The sequence below is a fragment of the Myxocyprinus asiaticus genome, chromosome 23 (assembly GCF_019703515.2).
Source record: "Myxocyprinus asiaticus isolate MX2 ecotype Aquarium Trade chromosome 23, UBuf_Myxa_2, whole genome shotgun sequence".
NCBI classification, from domain to species: Eukaryota; Metazoa; Chordata; class Actinopteri; order Cypriniformes; family Catostomidae; genus Myxocyprinus; species Myxocyprinus asiaticus.
In genome coordinates, this window is record NC_059366.1 from 36,779,880 (window position 1) to 36,800,612 (window position 20,733).

The window sequence follows — 20,733 nt, forward strand, 5'->3', positions numbered from 1 at the left end:
TTGTCCTTTGTCTTTGAAGACTGTAGTGTATATCTTTGTATGAAATCTTCAGTTTTTTGGCAATTTCAAGCATTGTATAGCCTTCATTCCTCAAAACAATGATTGACTGACGAGTTTCTAGAGAAAGCTGTTTCTTTTTTGCCATTTTTGACCTAATATTGACCTTAAGACATGCCAGTCTATTGCATACTGCGGCAACTCAAAAACAAAGACAATGTTAAGCTTCATTTAATGAACCAAATAGCTTTCAACTGTGTTTGATATAATGGCAAGTGATTTTCTAGTACCAAATTAGCAATTTAGCATGATTACTCAAGGATAAGGTGTTGGAGTGATGGCTGCTGGAAATGGGGCCTGTCTAGATTTGATCAAAAATGACTTTTTTCAAATAGTGATGGTGCTGTTTTTTACATCAGTAATGTCCTGACTATACTTTGTGATCAGCTGAATGTCACTTTGGTGAAATAAAGTACCAATTTCCTTCTGAAACAGCTAAATCTGTACATTATTCCAAACTTTTGGTCGCCAGTGTGTGTGTGTGTGTGTGTGTGTGTGTGTGTGTGTGTATAACAATAAATGGGTGAAATTAATAAAGTCTAATGTACTCAGTATGAGAGTACCTCATGGGTCATCAGGCTCTGCAATGTAAGCGTCATAACGAAGTATATGAGATAAACGACACTGCCCTCTACTGACAACTGTAGCACATTACGGGTTGTTTGCTGGTTCAGAGGGTCAACAGGAAGTACTACTTGTGTGTGTCCCACCGCAGATCCAAAGCGGAAAAGCTGTGGATTTAACGACGGCATTCCGTATGGCGCCTTACCACCGTAACCGATAATACAAGCCGTTCTCCCACTATGCGCAGAATCTTCGTTTACTGTGACACAAACGGTGAGTGTTTTATCTTGCAGCTCGGGCAGAGTGGGCGTGCACGAGCGCCGTCCGTTCAGCGCGAGGCCTTTCAACGCAACTCCAGACTCTAGTTCGTGAATATAAACGCGGGTCAAATATGCCTGCAACTTTATTTACGTTCAGGGGACGGTCTCGGTTGTAATACAAATGAATATTTTTTTCATAAAAGTGAGTTAAATACGTCCCGGTGTGCGCATAAGATGAAGGCAGGCTTGCAAAGGCCCCCAGGGCTCGCGGAAGCGTTTTGTGTGTTTGGGTTTGTTTGTGTGGAGCTATCTTAACGCCGCTTGTTGCTTTAGCGACAAATGCATATTCTACAAACTGTGGAACTGCTTGAAACAGCTGCTTACTCCGTCCAGAATGGGTTAAAGTAAGTGTGTGTTGTCGTTGTGGCTGTACAGGCCCGCATGCGCTAGCTGTCTGCACGTGAGTGGATCTGTAGTCAAAATAAAAACACTCAGTCACTTAGAGCAGTCTACTCTGTATGCATATTAATACGACTTTATTAATGCTTGATTTAAGACAGTGCATGAATACAAGACTGTTCTGCGTTACCCGGACAGTAATTTTGAATATGAAGTCTACTCTACAATGCATTTTGCTTTTGGCACCGAAGTAACGGATGGGCACTTTAACACCTGATGCCGATGTCTTAAAATGTTCGAATTAATTTGAAATCCCTATTCTATTAAGTTATTTCAGACAATTATTTCATGATGCATTGTTTTTGATAAGCAGTTGTGTGGTCGATTATTAATAATGCAAGTATATCTGTGTAAGGTTTGCAATACAGTTGCGTGAAGATCTCTTCATGCCAAACATGCCTCATTTTATACCACTATATATAATATTCTTGACGTTCTTAGATGATGCAATGTTAATTATGTTTATACATTTTGCCTTTTCTTTCAGAGCAAACAGTGCAGTGCAGGTATTCATGGATATAGTTGGTGGTTCATTCAACCATCTGATTCCCAGTGACCAGTTGGATGATTCTTTGCTGCTCGGACAGAATCTGGAATGTGAAGCAAGTGATGAGTTTGATCCAGGTCATAGTCAACCAGAAGATTCACTGAAGAACATGCTCAGTGATAAAGATCCCATGTTTGGATCTGCCAGTGACCAGTTTCATCTTTTAGAAAATGAAGATGTCAATTTCAAACTTGGAAGCTCGGCAGGTATCGTAGTTGTTTTCTTTCTCTTTTTTTTTTTTTTTTTCATTTAAGGATCATCGTATACATTATGTATTTCTTTCCCTATGAAGTCCACCTCTTATGTTTGCAATTTTTTTTGTACACCAAAACTTGTTACATTTTTGCAGCTTAGTTTCAATAAGTGATATTGCTGGACTGTGGAGGAAGTTTTTGTATGTTTTCAGAGTGCATGAAGCTCTCTCATTTGAAATTATCAAGGACAATTTGATTCCTTGATTTTTATTCGATTCCTTTAAGCATAAGCAACAAACTAAGCTTTTAATTAACTCCCTTGACCGATGCATTGCAGATGTCGATCATGACATGACAACAGGTATCAGTCAGAGTCCATCTGATGGAGAACACAGTCAGTCCAGCTTCTCACGGGGCAGGAAGAGACATGCAAGTCATCCACAGAGGAGACAAACAGGTGCACATAACGTGAGGGGAAATGAAGGGGGGCAATTGGGTTAATTAATTTGGATTGCTTTGAATCTGCTGAAGTTGCTTGCAGTCTTTGTCGAGTAAATAAAATGCTGGATATAAAGCGAGTTACTCGGCAGTAACTTTATTAGGAACTGCAACATAATGCATGGATAACATTGCAAGATTTACAGTGCTCAGAATTGCAATACCAAGCATTATTTTAAACATCAAGAATACAAAAGCTGCTTTGTGATGGATGGTTGCACATATATCAAGGTAAAGGGTCCCATCAGAGCTCAGACAGTTCTTAAAATAATAAGCAAAATATCAAATCACTCATGGTGCTTTCTCTATATCATCAGACAGATGATCGATGAAACAAAGACAGATTTTATCATGGACTGACAATCTTAATCAAGACATCATAAAAGACAATAATAAAAATAGGAAAAAAAGCTGTTCTGGAATCGAGAGCCTGCAGGCAAAAGCTCGGGTGTGTATTCTTCATATCCACCCACATAGAGCTGACTGAAGATGTTGAAGCCTGCCAGCGGTCCAGGAGATGTGCCTGTCCTTATCTTCTGCCCATCAACCTACTCGGTCCAACACACATCAGCTGCTAATGTATATACACACACACACATATATACAGTGCATCCGGAAAGTATTCACAGCGCTTCACTTTTTCCACATTTTGTTATGTTACAGACTTATTCCAAAATGGATTAAATTCATTATTTTCCTCAAAATTCTACAAACAATACCCCATAATGACAATGTGAAAGAAGTTTGTTTGAAATCTTTGCACATTTATTAAAAATAAAAAACGAAAAATCACATGTACATAAGTATTCACAGCCTTTGCCATGACACTCAAAATTGAGCTCAGGTGCATTCTGTTTCCACTGATCATCCTTGAGACGTTTCTACAACTTGATTGGAGTCCACCTGTGGTAAATTCAGTTGATTGGACATGATTTGGAAAGGCACACACCTGTCTATATAAGGTCCCACAGTTAACAGTGCATGTCTGAGCACAAACCAAGCTATGTAGTCCAAGGAATTGTCTGTAGACCTCCGACACAGGACTGTATTGAGGCACAGATCTGGGGAAGGGTACAGAAAAATTTCTTCAGCATTGAAGGTCCCAATGAGCACAGTGGCCTCCATCATCCGTAAATGGAGGAAGTTTGGAACCACCAGGACTCTTCCTAGAGCTGGCCGCCTGGCCAAACTGAGTGATCGGGGGAGAAGGGCCTTAGTCAGGGAGGTGACCAAGAACCCGATGATCACTCTGACAGAACTCCAGCGTTTCTCTATGGAGAGAGGAGAAACTTCCAGAAGATCAACCATCTCTGCAGCACTCCACCAATCAGGCCTGTATGGTAGAGTGGCCAGACGGAAGCCACTCCTCAGTAAAAGGCACATGACAGCCTGCCTGGAGTTTGCCAAAAGGCACCTGAAGGACTCTCAGACCATGAGAAACAAAGAGTGAACTCTTTGGCCTGAATGGCAAGCGTCATGTCTGGAGGAAACCAGGCACCGCTCATCACCTGGCCAATACCGTCCCTACAGTGAAGCATGGTGGTGGCAGCATCATGCTGTGGGGATGTTTTTCAGTGGCAGGAATTGGGAGACTAGTCAGGATCGAGGGAAAGATGAATGCAGCAATGTACAGAGACATCCTTGATGAAAACCTGCTCCAGAGCGCTCTGGACCTCAGACTGGGGCGAAGGTTCATCTTCCAACAGGACAACGACCCTAAGCACACAGCCAAGATAACAAAGAAGTGGCTACGGGACAACTCTGTGAACGTCCTTGAGTGGCCCAGCCAGAGCCCAGACTTGAACCCGATTGAACATCTCTGGAGAGATCTGAAAATGACTGTGCACCGACGCTCCCCATCCAACCTGATGGAGCTTGAGAGGTCCTGCAAAGAAGAATGGGAGAAACTGCCCAAAAATAGGTGTGCCAAGCTTGTAGCATCATACTCAAAAAGACTTGAGGCTGTAATTGGTGCCAAAGGTGCTTCAACAAAGTATTGAGCAAAGGCTGTGAATACTTATGTACATGTGATTTTTTTTTATTTATTTTTTTTAAAAAAATTTAAAAAAATTTTTTTTAATTTGCAAAGATTTCAAACAAACTTTTCACTTTGTCATTATGGGGTATTGTTTGTAGAATTTTGAGGAAAAGAATGAATTTAATCCATTTTGGAATAAGGCTGTAACAACAAAATGTGGAAAAACTGAAGCGCTGTGAATACTTTCCGGATGCACTGTATAATCTGATCCTAACTGTTTTTTTTTCTTCTTTTCTATATGACGTAAGTGACGAGTGATTCAAATTAAATGCATACAAACGCTCAATCAAATATTCTTGAAAATGAGGAACAAAAACATGATGTAAATACTGTTTTAGTCAGTTCCACCGGGATTTTGCGGCAGTTTTTCCTGATTATTGCTGCTCAAAATGACTGAATTCATTGCAGCTTTTCTCAAATATTGCGATGCAGTTTGCTGTATTTTTTGTTGTTGTTTTGCAGTAAAAACTCACAAATCATCATTGTATAGGTATAATTTGTGTCAATGATGGTGTAAATGTAATTACATGTAAATATTTTAGTGCACAATAACTGAATCTGCAGTTAGCAAGTAAAAAATAATAAATACAAAAATACTATACATTTTAGGTGAAAACTTTCAAGGCTATTGAAAGACCCTTAATTATTTTTCTTTTAAAGTTTTCTGCCTCAGACAATGCAAGAAGTTTTCTGAATTTAAAATTGACCTCCAATAAATCTGTAAACTAAAACAAAATTGAGGATTCAATAATCAGGCCTGTTGTGATTTATTACATTATCTGATACAGAAATCTGCCATATACAAACATAAATCTATAGTTGATGTTTGAGCATTTTTACATATTCAGATTCCACAAGTATTTGAAAAAAATGTTTCTTACATGAAAATGGTAATTGTTTTAAAAATATTTTGAAATATACTGTATGTTGCATATACAGTATAAACATGTGACATTTTAAAATGAGTGAAAACCACATATGAACATATATTTCATAAGTGTTTACCATATATTGCAATTTATCAGATCTGTACTGTATAAGCACTTCAAATTCTAATCACATTTTACTATCCAACTAAGGGATTTTTAAGTGAATATAGAAATGCCATTAACGCCAGGTTTTTGTGTTTCATTCGCCGCAGTCAGAGTGAAGATTAAAAGCTAGCTGTGATGTACATGTGCTGTCTGCGGTCCCGCGAAAGATTAGACAAGGATTTTGATAGTGAACGCAAAATGTTACGGTTTCGCTTAAATTAAACATTTGTGTAACATTAATTGTTCTTGGCCGTTGCAGGTTCATACATGCAGGGTTAATGACACGGAGTAACACAGAGGAGGAGTTGTGGTGGACATGCTCATACTCTGTTTCTGTGGAGATGATAGAATGGCAGCTGTCTGTGCAGTTGGATATTTCGCAACTGCTTCAAGATTTCGAGCATGTGTTTTGCCGCTGTCAGACATGAAGGAAAGTGATGAGAATACCTCAGATTCACGGGTTATGCAGAAAAATTTTGGAAATTGTATAAAATTGCAAGCTACCACAAATAATGCGGAGATTGCTTGAACCTGCAACAATTCTTGCGACCGCAAATCCTGGCAATGCGTTCAATATACATTATGCTGTGAGTGACTTACGGTTTTAGACCCATATATACGACAGACAGAAACAACTCAAAATTCCTTTGTCATATAGGGACAAAAAAATAATAATGCAAAAACACATTTTCATCATGGCCGGTAAGAACTATTTATGGCTAGTAAGTTTTTTCAATTCACTTGCTATTTGCAGGCATGGCAAAAAGTTATGGGCCCTGCTTGTTGTAATACAGCCAACAGCTTGCCTTTTATGTGTCTTAAAATGTCTGATTTATTTGGATATTAGTACCGCCATAAGGTTTATAGGTTTAAAGTCTGCCTGTAACCACAATTTTTGGCTCGAGTTATTTTGAAACCATATTTTTGCACAATTATCTTTCAGCAAGCCGGGGTAGAATCAAAGGTACACCAGGCAGGCGTCCAGGTCCTGCACGAAGACCAGTAGACAGGAAAGACCAAGAGGCAACATCTAGTGGAAACTCAGATGGAGAAACAGGCTTTGAAAAAAGGGAAGCCCTGCTTAGTCGTCGATTTGGACTCCATGAGGTTGACTCATCGATGAACCCAGTAGTTGTGTTACGCCGGTTAACCGTTACTGTGGGAGGCTTTAAAATTGAACTGCTCCCTGGACCATCACATTCATTTGGATCGTTTAACACAAGTGCCCTTCAGTCCCTGGGCTTCCAAGATGAGTCTATGACTGCTGATGTTATCGGGATAGATTTGGGGAAAAGCCAGGATGATAACACACAAGAGGTTGATAATTCCACACAAGAAGTTGTGGGGGAGGTGATGGTTGGCCAGCCTGGTAGTGACGAAATGCCGATGGATTTCGGACCGTATGTAAACCCAAATGATGTGCAAGACGCCAACAGCACTTCGCCATTCAAGCCCAGCATGGAAAACGCAGCACCAGCCGACACCAAAACGAATGACCAAATCAAGACCCAAAAGCCTAGCATGCAAAAATCTCGCAACAAAAATGGCACGGCGGTGCAGCCTGCAGTCAAACAGCTTTTGGAACACAAACAGACTCTTTCGGCTGTCAAAAACAAGCAGTCTCAACTTAGCAGGCCAGGTCTCTTACAGAAGGTATCCAGACATAACAGAGACAAGAAAATCCACGTGGACCGACCAGAAAAACTTCAAAGCCACAAAGAGAAACCTGCTAATGTCAGCTTGAAACGCCCTGGAGGGCCTCAATTTCCTAAATCACCTGCAAAAATACAGAAGACTCGAGATGGACCTCCTGTGCACTTAAAAGTTAGCCCGTCTGTCCCCGCGACTGTAGGGAAAAAAACATCCTCTGATTCTGGCCCTGGTGTCAAGTCAGTCCAGAATAAATCTCCTCACCATCCAAAAAAGCCACAGAATCCACCAACACCTGTAAATAAAACAAACCCACCAGTGACAAACAGCCAAGGAGATGAGGAGCAGGAGAATATGAAGATCAAGAAGCCAGAGAAGATCCAGCAGAGACACAAGAGTAGAAATTCTCGGAGTATCTCGATAGAGGAACCGCAGCTGTTTATCCCGGATAATGCCCCTGTGGTGAAGAAGGAAAGTGAGGGCGACCCTCCTCCTCCTGAAAGTGAGACTGTTTGGGATCCCAGCAAGCACTGTGGATTATGCAGGAAACCTCACAACAACAGGTATGTGGCTTATTTTTATCCTATAAGAAATCAGGTAGACTTTTTATAAAGGGAGAGTTCACCTAAACATAAAAATTTGCAGAATAATAGACAGAATGTTAGCCTGTCACCATTCACTTTCATTGTATGGAAAAAATATGTAATGAAAGTGAATGATGACTGATCCTAACATTGTACCTGACATCTCATTTTGTGTTCCAAAGTAGAAAGAAACTCATATGGGTTCACAATGACATGAGAGTAAGATTTTTGGGTGAACTATTTCTTTTAAGTTTTTATTTTTATTTCTAGGTTCATGGTTGGCTGTGGGCACTGTGATGACTGGTTTCATGGGGACTGTGTGGGTCTGGATTTGGCTAAAGTTCAACAGATGGAGGAGGAGGACCAGGAGTATGTGTGCTTGAAATGCTGTGCTGAAGAGGATGGGAAACCCGGTGGTCTGGCCACAGAGCAGTCGGACGATAAGTTATCAACTAAACAAAAACAGAGACCCCAGCCGTCACTCACTGCTGGTGGAATACGGCCCTTCAGAAAAGTAAGCAGGTCCTCTAGTACTAATGGACAAAGCAATATAATTACATGCATAGATAATCAAAACATGGACATTAGTCATCATAAATAATAAGAGGTAAAGTACTCACAATAAAGTCTTTAGTATCCTTCTATTTATTTATCAAAAGAGTGTACCTGACATGCATTAAACAAACCATAGACGTTATTTGCGTTATATAATTAGCTCTGCATTAGCCAGCATAACGTTGGTTTATGAATCAGATTATTTAATTCACACTGGAAGCAAAAACGGGATCTGATTTCGTTGATCCATATCAACTTGAATCATCAAATTAAAACATTATAATCTGAAATGTGTTTGGATCATTTGCATATTTGATAATTGCTTGTTTATAAAGTTGTCATATGTTGTACCTTTGCTCTTTCTGATTTAGCTTTTGATTTGTGTGGTAGCCACCAGCTTTCTTTCAAAGGGTTTGTATTTGTCATTTAATGTTTATTTTCCACTTGGGTATGAATGGGTCAGTTAGCCTTCACTCAGTGTAGGTGGATGTTTCCTCACACGTGTTCACACTGAAAGTTATCCACACTCACCTACAAATCTGCAGCTACCACTGATTTTAATTTTAATAAAGGCTCATATGGTAGTTTAATATTATATTCAGAGACAAAATTATTAATTTATATTTTTTATATAGGATATTGGAGAAAGACGACTGTCAGAAGATTCTGCATCAAAAAGTGGTATGAATATTTCCACCAGTTATTTTGTGTACCTGCGTCTAACTAAAATAATTAAAGGTTTAGCCTGTCTTGGCATTTTAAATTTTTTTGTAGGAGCAAATGTGAAGCATGAGACGAAGAAAGTGTCTCATGTGAGCTCAAAGAAACCGTCCACCGGACAAATCAGGCGGAGCGTTAGAGACTCGCTGGAGGAGATTCTTCTGAAACGGTGTGAATGTTTTGTTTTTTTGGTAGATTGCACTAAGATTTTTTAAAGTGAGATTCCTTAGTTGTTAAAATACAGCTTACTTGTTTATCCTCATCTCATCCTCATGTTTTAATGTCTCACCTCACTTGTAGACTGAAGGAATCCGATTTGAAGATTTCATCGGACAGGCCTGCTGAGCTGGCCAGAAAGACGGAGAAAGAGCTTTTTGCTCTCTTTCAGGGTGTTGACAGCAAATACAAAAACAAATACAGAAGTTTAACTTTCAACCTGAAAGATGCAAAAAATAATGTAATTATGTTCATTTTGTTTTTGGAAATATTATCTTGCAAAATAGATTTTATGTACTGCAGAACTTATAAACATTAGCAAAACACAATTCTGTGTTCATGAAAACTTTTCTCTTGCAGGTGCTATTCAAGCGCGTACTCAAGGGAGAAGTTTCCCCTGCTGATTTGGTGCGTATGACTGGAGAAGAGCTGGCCTCTAAGGAACTGGCTGCTTGGAGACAAAGAGAGAATCGACATGTCAGTAAAACCTTGTCATGTTTAGCTGCATTTCATAGTTGTAAATTTTATTTTATTTTTTTTATTTTTTTTAAACAACATGAAATGGCATTTGCAACCAAAAGGTCCATTTTGATTTTCTTGTTGTCCTTAAGGATTCTTATCAAATCGGAGGATTGCAATTGCAGTGATGCAGTTTTTGTTAAACCTAGTGTTGTTTCTGTCGGCAGACAATTGAAATGATCGAGAAAGAACAGAGAGAGGCAGAGAGACGCCCCATCACTAAAATCACCCACAAAGGAGAAATTGAAATTGAGAATCAGGAGCCTACCAAAGCTCCAGAGGCCATTGAAGTTGAGGTAAGATATGAGACTTCGCTACATTCTGAGGATCTCTGCTATGTTTTCCAACAAGGAAAAAGTGAAATGGCATTCTGAATTTTTCTTATATGTCCTCAGCCAGAGCCTGTGCTGAAAGCAGTAGAAGTGCCTGAGGAGAAACCCCCTGAGACTAAAGCAGAGAGTCCCAAGAAATCTGTAGATACAACCAGTCTGCACAAATCTCATCTTTTTGACCTCAACTGCAAAATCTGCACAGGTCCAAAATATAAAAAAGCTCTGCAATTTTTGGCCATGTGAATTTTTGGAAAGTTGTGATTGTGAGTCAATCATAAAATTACATTTTACATATGATTCTCTCAAGGTCGTATGGCCCCACCTTCTGAGGAAGCCGCTTCAAAGGTGGTGAAAGTGGCTACAACGGTTGTGAGGAGGCAGTCCAGTGCTGCTGAAGAATCTCAGTCCTCCACAACTACACCTACATCAGCACTGATTGATGATCTGTCTTTAAGAGCCATGGAGGAAGGTCTCCTAAATTTTTTGCCTGAATCCAGGTGAGATTACTAACGTGTCCTGCTCACCACAAATTTTCTGCAACGGGTCCCACGGTTATGGAAATATCATGGAATTTTAAAAGTGGAAATTAAAGAGAACTAAAAAGTCCTGGAAATTGTAAAATTGAAAGTGTAAATAATAAAACCCTTAAAAGTCATGGAAATTAAAACCCTGAAAAATCATGGAAATAAAATAAAAAAAGCCATGGAAATTTCTGTTGTATCACATTTTCTAATTCTGCTCCGTTCTAAAATATTTAATCCGCTAAAAAACTGCTCTTTGCGAGTGCAAAAGAATTTATGAATGACTGAAAAAGTCATAGAAATATTAGAAATAAAAGGTGTGGGAACACTGAAGCAAATTATTTTCCCAATCTGAGGTTAAGAAAACAAGAATTGACATTTAATTGTTAGAAATTGTTACAGTGGGGAAATACCTTCTGATTTACTTCAGATTTTTTTCCCACAGGTCAGATAGTCTGAGTAGCAAGGAAGATACAGCTACTTTCCTCAGCAACTTGGAGAAACTGTGGGGTGGCTTTGTTGATATGCATGCTGTGGCTAGGTTTTTAACAAAAGCTTATCCTGTCTCTGGAATTCTGGACCATCTAACACTGGTAAATGGCATTATAACAGTTGTAAATGAAACCTAAATGTGCCAGTTGGATATCTGAACTTATTAGAAGTATCTATAATTCTGTCTTCAGGATTTGCCAGACAACATCCAAGTAGGTGGACGTATTTCACCTCAAATAGTCTGGGACTATGTTGAGAAAATTCGTGCCTCTGGGACAAAGGTGGGAATGATTTTTATCCTCTGATTTCTTCCATTCCAAACTTGACTCATTTGTATTTGCTTTTGTGATTTAATTTATGTTTGTTGTTTTCAGGAAATTTGTATAATTCGTTTTGTCCCTGACACAGAAGAAGATGAGATCTCGTATACTTTGCTCTACGCATATTTCAGCAGCCGTAGAAGATATGGAGTTGTTGCCAACAACCGTAAACAGGTTAAAGACATGTATCTCATTCCACTTGGCTCCACGGAAAAAATACCCCACCAGATTGTTCCGTTTGATGGCCCAGGTAAGACTTTCAAATTCTCTGAAGGGTCATTTGTAGGATTTGATAAACTCTATGATATTAACTACCTTCCTCTTGCATTGTAGGACTGGAAACCAATCGTCCAAATCTTCTTCTTGGATTAGTCATTCGCCAGAGACCTAAAAGGGACTTTGGAGTAATCCTGCCAAGTGTTGTTAGTGATGCTCCAAGTTTCTTGGCTGAAAGCAAACCTCAGGTTAATGACAAGCAGAAGGCTTCTATAACACAAGATGTGGACCAAAGTTTTATTGGTGTTCTGGGGACCACACATAAAAAAGACCCTGCAGATCTGATTAAATCAGTTGTTGATGAACCAATATTGGATACGGAGACCGATGAGAATGTTTCTTTGCGTTTTCTTCCTGGTGTGCTGAAGTTGCCTGGAATCACCACATTCACCTCAAGTGACAATGTGAAGAGTGTCTCTACAACACCAGTGCCCAAGATGTCAACCGTTGATGGTGGAAATCATGCAGGAATTCAACCTAAATATACAAGCAGTGCTCCTCGACTTGACCGCTACGTAATCAAGAAAAAAGACCCCAAAACTGTAAAAACGGAAGCACCATCCAACTCAAGTCTGGAGACTAGATCAGAAGGGAACGAGAAAGAAAGCAACCCCCAGAGTGGAGTTGTGCTTTCTCTTAGTGATAAACCTCCAGATGTATCAACAGAGAGTTTCCTTTCCTCTCTCGCAACGGCCAAACCCAAAGAGGATTCCAGCAACACTAATGCAAAGAGTAGCACAGCTGCACCCACTAGTCAAGAAACAAATGAAACTGCTTTGTTAGATGTGTCAAAAGATGCTGTTAGTGACAGTTCAAACTCTGGCCCCAAAAACGAAACTGTTTCGAGTCCCACCAAGACTTTAAAGACACTTCCCCCAGGTATTTTAAAGAAAGGGTCTTCATCATGTGATTCTACTGATTTGAAACCACAACAGTCCGTAAGTAATTCAGAAACATCTCAGCAGAAAATTACACTGCAACCACCTCCTCAACCTGCCCTAGAGTGCAAAGTCATCGATGACATCCAACCCATCACCACCATCTCATCTACGGGCAAAAATGAAGGTCTCAAGCAGTCCAGGTCCTCCTCTTTCAACCCCAACATTTACAGTCCACCAAGCCAAGGTCCTCCACCACCTGTTTTCTCATCTTATCACACTGGTGCACCTGAACACCAATACCACCCTGTGCCGGTACACAATTACCCTCCACCTGCCAATCCTGCCCCATTTTTACCTCTTCAGTCGTCTCCACCTTTCCCATTTTGTCTTGTCCCTCCTCCTCAAGTATTTCCTCAAACTGATCCTCAAAGTCTCATGCTTGCTCCACCTTGGCCTCAAGCTGTACATCCTCCAACGCTACCTGGACCTCCAATGATGTATGAGACCCAAAGGCTGCCTGAGCCAAGCTTGCCGACCCCTTCGCCCTCTAGCAAAGATGAGAAGGGTTCCGACAAGTCATCCAGACGCTCCGAGGAGACCTACAGAAAGGAGGACCAAGACCGCTATGACAGACACCATCACAAAAGCAAGCACTATGACAGGGATAGAGAAAAACACAGGGACAGAAGTCACAGTCACAAAGACCGCCACTCGAAAGATGACAGGTATGAGAGGTCGAGAGAGCGGCACAACAGCAGCAGCAGTAGTAGCAGCAGCCATTACAGACGGGACTCTGATCACGAGAAACACAGGAGAGACTCAAGGGACAGGCGCTCGTGATTTTTATACTCAAAACCACATCCGTTTCTTGCCATGTTCCTTAAAACTCTGTAACACAGTAGATGGAAACTATTTATAAAGGTGCAAAATGATTTTTATATTATGAACCGATGTTAGTACCAGATTTTTAGTGGGTTTGTTTTTTTAAACGTGGAGGATATTTGTTGGTTTTTAAGTTTAATTTTCCCCCCACAGGCTTTCTTAGACTAAGCATGTCTTCACAAGCAGCTTGTCCTAATCAATTACAAGATTTTGGATATGATACTACTGTTACGCGCATAGTGCCATGAGGAAAGACATCCCATGGATCATGAGAACGGCTTCTTTTGCTTCACCATTTGTTCTACCATTTAAATTTTTCTAAATTGGCTTAAGTATTTTCTATGTTTCAGGTGACAAATTTCTTTGTACATTTTGGCTTGTCACACTAAAGAAATGTGCATATTCAGCACATTGTGTTTATGTACAGTTCATAATAAAATGTTTTTATTGTTAGTAAAGAGGCTGAAATGAAAATCTTTGTTTTTTAAAGAGGCTAATTTTTTTATTGGACCCAAGCATTGTAATTTAAAATAAACAAGTTCAAAGAAGAAGGTAATGTTTATTTCAGAATGACAAATAAATTGATTATGCAAACAATTTGATCAGGAGGCATAACATCTGACAATTACATAAAAAATGTTTTCACTGTAAAAGTGTTTAAAAATTATGGAAAAATATTCAACATTGCAACAACAGAGAAAGTACACACGTATGTAAAGTCACATGCTCATGCTGTTTTAAGTTCATGGTGGTTTGTGCATCTGAGGTTTTTTGCAGAACAAACATGCTCAATAACACTACAACACTAAACTTAAGTGTAATAATGGTCCCTCTACAAGAGGGACAGATATAAAAGTCTAGCTATCATGTGTTCATCTTTTCACTGTGTTTCACTTTGAGGTTTTGAGAATTTTACAAATAGTAAATAAATTTAAATTCTTTGCACTGTGATATTGCTACTTTATCTGTATTCGTAAAAAGACCCATTAACACATTTAGGGCACCTACACATTACCGCAGAAGTTCAAGTATGTGGGATTGCTAGGGAGGTGCGGAATACTGCCGTAGTTCTTAAATGTTGACTTGTTCACATTTTGCAACGGTGACAATACTTGATAAAAGTTTGTGCGCTGCCTTCGCTATATGGTCTAAGGTGCGCTCACGTAATCAAAGTTGTTTTAGCGTGTGAGCCAGATTTGACTGGGTGAAGAGGAAGATTTTCAGTGAATGAAAACTTAAATTGTGGTCTGTGCCTGACACAACGCCTGCTTAACTAACAACATGGCGCCAGTCTCAGCTGAGTTTATCTTAGTGAGAAATGTCAACAAAACTACATCTGGTAAGAAATCTTAAGTTTTTACATTGAAACCTGTTTTAGTCAAAAGATTAGAGTCTCTAGTTTCATCTGATATGCCATTTTGACATTTTTTGCGATTTATCGCGAAACGGCATGCTGTTAAACACAATGAATATTTGAGAGGACTATAGGACTTTTTCCCCCTTAGAAATCCTATATCCACTGTGCATTATCACATTGAGAAACAATAGGTTTATCCAAAAGCTGGAAGATGTTGCTTTCAGAGGCTTTATATGAGTTAGGATGAAAATAAGGTGCACTTCGAACTGTTCTGAGACCAGTGCAGACAGACAGCACACTGGAGGTTAAGACATTCACTTAATAGGGAACAAGGAAGGGAGAATCCTATAGCTTTCCTATGCAGCCAAGTACAATCACTCCTAACATAAGACCAAAAGTTCAGTTTCAAGCTGCAGATGATGTTTGCACCACTCAAGATATTCAGCAGACATGGGACAATGGTAATCATTACATAGATTCAGAATTTATAATGCAAAAAAATGTATTTTTTTTAACATGGTGGCCATTCCTTGTATCAGAAGTCTTCTTCTTCAAAAGCCGTATCCAGTGACATTGGCGACCATGTAATGCCACTCCTTCCTATCCTTTGCCAGTTGCATAAGCTTGATCTTATCCACACCTGTCCAGTTTGCAATATTCTGAAGAAATGTTCTCTGCTGCCCTCTGTCTCTCTTTCCCTCAATCTTTCCAGTTAAAAATAAATACTCTAGACCTTCTTTCCTCACACAATGGCCCAAGAACTCAAGTTGTTGTTTCCGGATCTTCCTAAGTAGCACCCTTTGACTGCCTGCTCTATTTAAAACTCTCATTTGTGGTAAGACTTGTCCAAGGAATATGTAACATACATTTGAGGAACCACATTTCTGTTGCATGTAATTGATCTTCCATTTCTTTTGATATCAACTAACTCTCACAGCCATATTTTTGAATTGGCATTACATAGCAGTCTAGTACCCTGATCATTGTTTCCATGGTGATTTTTAAATTACAAAGCAGGCTGTCCATTCTAGAGAAAGTTTCTTTAGCTATTGCAATCCTTCTCTCAATCTGTCTGTTGCACATCCCATCTGATGTTATCCAACTTCCCAAATAGTTAAAGCCTTTCACTTGATTCAGACCTTCTCCAAGGATTTTAATATTGCAGACTGGTGTTTCCTTTTGCTTTGTAACCACAAGGCATACCGTTTTCTTGCAGTTGATAAAGAGCCCTTTCTTCTCATTCTCAGACGTGACTTTATTCACTATTTGTTGGAGGTCCGATTCAGATCTAGCTATCAGGACTATGTCATCTACAGATCTTCGATTGTTTATCTTTATACCACCTTATACCACCACCATCCATCACTATTCCTGGAACTTCATCTAGCTTTCTCAGTATCCTCTCACCATATACATTGAATACATCCAGTGAGATCCGGTATCAGAATTAATTATGCTAATTTCTGATTGGTAAAATGCTTCAGCAATGGCTATCACTTGTTTGCTTGACAGTGCAGAGAGAACATTGAGATTTTGTTGACAAAGTAGAAAAAACATTTTAACATAAAATTAAAATCAAGTCAAATAATTTTTATTTGTATAGTTTTTTTTTATTTGTGTTTTTCCCAACACACATTATACCAAAGCTGCTTTACAGAAAATCAGCTGTAATGTCTGGCATTTCTATTAGGGGCTACTAGTTTCAAATCAAAAAGGGAAAAGAAAATGCTCACAGCAGTCATGCTCGGGTCTCAGGAGGTTATAATGCTTTTAAGTGCTTCTGGAGCTTGACAGTCAGTGGCAGTCAATCACATTCACAATATTTTTAAAGGGATAGTTCACCCAAAAATGAACATTGCCTCATTATTTACTCACCCTCATGAGATCCCAGGTGTGTCTGACTTTCTTCACCAGAACACATTTGAAGAAAAATAGAAAAATATCTTAGCTCAGTAGGTCCTTAAAATGCAAATGAATGGCGATTTCTCTTTTGAAGGTCCAAAAATCACAGACAGTCAGCATAAATGTCATTAATACGACTCCAACTGCTAAATTAATGTCTTCTAAAGCGATACGATCGCTTTTGGTGCGAAAAAAGATAAATATTTAAGTACTTTTTACTATAATCCAATGCTTCAGGAGATGGTGGATTCCAAGCGGTCTCTTGTGTGACGTATTTGCGTTACCATGGATACCGAGGTAATCTTACGTTCTCCAATCGATTGAGACATATAGGATATTCACTCAAATGCATCATTGTGAGTAAAGAAACAGTTAATAACAGATCTAAACCAAAATCAACCAAGCTACTGTACAGCGTTCCTCCTCGACTCTTCCGGCTGTGACACACGTACCTCAATTCTCGAGTGTTTCAAATGCCAATGTGATTATGTCATGCGCATTCAGCTGCCGACCGGAAGCATGATTTAGAGTTAAAAAAAGTACTTAAATATTTATCTTTTTCACACCAAAAGCGTTCGTGTTGCTTTAGAAGACATTAACAGCTGGTGTCATATGGATGAAGTTTATGCTGACTGTCTGTGATTTTTGGACCTTCAAAAGAGAAATCGCAATTCACTTGCATTTTAAGGACCTACTGAGCTAAGATATTTTTCTACAAATGTGTTCTGGTGAAGAAAGAAAATCATACAAATCTGGGATATCATGAGGGTGAGTAAATAATGAGAGAATTTTCACCCCCATCCTTGAGTTCCATAGATGGATAAAGCCACACTAGTTTAGAATGGCTCGAGGATGAGCAATGATGACAGTATTTTTATTTGTGAGTAAGCTTTTTCTCTACCATTGCCCCTGCAAAGTGTATCCCTTTTTATTTATTCTATTTTTGGAAATAATAATAATAAAAAAAAAGTTTACAATTAAAAAGCAATAGATTTTCCAGTTTGAGTGTGCCCAAAAAACAAACAAACAAAAAAAAACTTGAGAACCACTGCATTACAGAAAGCTTTGATTTGAAAGCATTTGATGGACAGGAACGTGCAAGGTCCATATTGAGGAAATGGAAAGAACCAGGCAAGTAAAAAAAAAAGAAAGAATCATAAATACAGTAAATTTGATTTCTGTAAACACAACTGTCAATGAATGCCAAGTGCCATCCAGCAGTTGTCACTTTTGCAAAAAATGTTCCTCTACATCCTTAAAATCAGTGGATTCGCTCTAGTGTGTAGGTGCCCTTATTTTGTTCTAGAAGGGAACATGATACTTAAAGTTTGAGACGACAATTATAAAATATGCACAGTCATTTTTTCTATTCTTCTCCTTGATAGACACCGAAACCTTCACTGCTTTGTAGAAACTGCAGCTGTCTGGTGTCTTGAAACAAGAAGACATCTTTAATGCTTCCAACAAACCCTCTAGTAAATAGACCAGATGTAACTGTTGCTGTATCTCGATTTAATTCAAATCCTCCTAAATAAATCACACCTTCATAATTTATGGCAACATACTGTTCATAGGGGTCAATGTCTTCAAAAATAACTCTTTCCTCATTAACATAAATCTCAATGGTTGTTCGGTTGTGAATAATTGACAGGTAATTCCAGTGATCACAGCAGAAAGTTGTGTTTTGGTAGACCAGAGGTAGACCAGTTCTCTCTCCAAGATTGACTGAAACCTTGAGATAACCATTATGGAGACCAACAGCTAGATGATCATCATCTTCACTCTCTGCTTTCCCCATCCATAAAATCAAACCGTCCCCTGTTGATATGGAGAAATTCAGTGAAACCTCAGTGTACAACAAATTTCTCGAGTTATACTTTGGGTCCTTGTATTTCAAATATGAATTTCCACTAAATTTCATCATCCTCAACGATACTTCTTGGTCACAGTAAGTTCCATTCCACCCCAAAGCACACATGCATGAATATGAAGCAGACATTACGCTATGGACGCAAAGAGAACCGTGTTGACATAGGTTGTCGCTGCAGTAAATGGACTGTTGGCACTGTGGACCGGTCCACAGCGGGGAGCAGATACACATGAATGAGGAAAGTCCCACTGGACGACAGTATCCACCATTCAGACATACCTTGTACCCACAGGCTGTCCCATCCCAGTCACCCACATTGGTTCCGTCAAGTGCACCAGTCTCTGTAAGGTCAATGTCATGCCCGTTGACTATGACTTCTCGAATGCCACCCGTGAATCCCACTGGGTCTTTCTCCATCGCAGTTGGAGATATTGCATTCAGGGAAGGCACGCCGCCAATAAAAATGTTTGTGCTGACATCCAGAGTGGTTGGGCCCTCTGAAGAGTTCCTTGTTATTGCCTCATTGTCTAGAATGAGGAAGCCACGGTTGCCTTCTCTCCCAGCCTTCAATGTGTGCCATCTCATGCCAGTTAAATCTACCTTATTTGTAGACTGTACTACAATGGTTTCATTCCCAAGATTATAGCGGAGCTGCACATATCCAGCTGATAGGGACACACTAAGAAAATCCCCTTAAGAAAAGGCAGAGAATACATGTTAATTCAGAGCATCCAATTTTGGGACTGTAAAAGTCACATATATTATACAGAGATAGACACATATTAAAGGAATAGTTCCCATAAAAACTTACATTTTGTCATCATTTACTCACCCTTATGTTATTATTTTAAGTATTAAGTCAGTCCTTTTTCAATGTTAAACTTTTTTCAAATGAACAAGCGCCAATGAGATTTATGAACTACGGCAGAAGGGATGATTGTGATCAGTGATTATCAGATTACATTTTGGTCTGTTCCTCACACAAAGCTTTAGTATAGCTACAGAACACTTGGTAGAAGCCTTCTGGACTACTTTTATAGTGCTTTTTGTCCTTTTAGGAGCTTGGCAGAATAAATGATCATTCATTTTCATTGTTTGGAAAACAGCGTCTTGAACATTCTGCCTCTGTTTCCTTTTGTGTTTCATAGAGGAGAGAAAATAATATGGAATTAGAATGACCTAAGGATGAGTAAATAATGGAAGTTTCATTTTTGGTGAAATATCCCTTTAAGAACGCCTACCACAAAATTGCATATATGCGAACAAACTCTCATGAACATCTATGTAGACTCGTTTAAATTTGGCTTTGATGAACATCAAGAATAAAGTATTTATTGACCATTTAAAGGAATATTCCAGGTTCATTACAAGTTAAGCTAAGTTGACCACATCAATGGCATAATGTTGATTACCACAAAGAATGATTTCAATTCATCTCTCCTTTTCTTAAAAAAAAAAAAAAAAAAAGCACAAATCGAAGTTACAGTGAGGCACAGACAATGGAATGAATGGGGCCAAATTTTGGAGGGTTAAAAAGGCAGAAATGTGAAGCTTATAATTTTATAAAAGCGCTTGCATTAATTCTTCTGTTAAAACTCATGCATCATATAAGTTGTTTAAATAGTTTTTACGGTCGCTTTAGGGTTTTCGCCGTTACGTCGTCATGGCAACAAATGGACACCACCTTACACAGAAAACGTTAGTGAGTGATTTTATCACATTCAAATCATGTGAGCATGCAGAATGTTTGTGTCTTGTGCCTATACCTTTGAAACATTTAGTATTTTAACGTTTACAGATTGGCCCCATTCACTTCCATTGTACGTGTCTCACTGTTACCCAGATTTTTGCTTATTTTTAAAGAAAAGGAGGGATGACTCGAAATTAATTGTTGTGGTAATCAACATAATGCAACAAATGCTATCGACTGAGATTAACTTGTATTGAACCCGGGAATACTATAATTTGTTGTAAAATACTTAGTATAATGTAGACTTTGAGTTTT

General features: G+C 39.0%; 2 protein-coding genes across 6 annotated transcripts in view; one reads left to right on the plus strand and one right to left on the minus strand.

Annotated features, from left to right (window-relative positions):
- The first annotated feature begins 731 nt into the window (after nucleotides 1–731).
- On the plus strand, nucleotides 732–16,266 carry LOC127414058 (PHD finger protein 3-like). Of its 5 annotated transcripts, none has more exons than XM_051651754.1 (16): nucleotides 732–894; nucleotides 1,828–2,093; nucleotides 2,419–2,538; nucleotides 6,595–7,864; nucleotides 8,156–8,399; nucleotides 9,076–9,121; nucleotides 9,215–9,329; nucleotides 9,461–9,617; nucleotides 9,737–9,853; nucleotides 10,063–10,191; nucleotides 10,291–10,429; nucleotides 10,535–10,724; nucleotides 11,194–11,341; nucleotides 11,432–11,521; nucleotides 11,615–11,810; nucleotides 11,894–16,264. In XM_051651754.1, exons 2-16 carry the CDS (start codon nucleotides 1,853–1,855, stop codon nucleotides 13,555–13,557), a joined length of 4,866 nt encoding a protein of 1,621 aa, XP_051507714.1. In that variant the 5' UTR covers nucleotides 732–894; nucleotides 1,828–1,852; the 3' UTR covers nucleotides 13,558–16,264. The 5 variants fall into 5 exon arrangements, with proteins under 5 accessions (XP_051507714.1, XP_051507713.1, XP_051507715.1 ...); XM_051651753.1 differs by lacking the exon at nucleotides 732–894 and adding an exon at nucleotides 1,128–1,285 and having other exon boundaries at nucleotides 11,894–16,266; XM_051651755.1 differs by lacking the exons at nucleotides 732–894; nucleotides 2,419–2,538 and adding an exon at nucleotides 1,128–1,285 and having other exon boundaries at nucleotides 11,894–16,266.
- A 1,287-nt stretch (nucleotides 16,267–17,553) lies between these two features.
- Nucleotides 17,554–20,733, minus strand: part of eys (eyes shut homolog) — a 293,123-nt gene continuing 289,943 nt past the window's right edge. Inside the window, exon 46 of the mRNA XM_051651752.1 lies at nucleotides 17,554–19,420. Within this exon, the coding sequence (XP_051507712.1) occupies nucleotides 18,225–19,420 (1,196 nt within the window). The 3' untranslated portion in view covers nucleotides 17,554–18,224. The remainder of the gene's footprint in view (nucleotides 19,421–20,733) is intronic.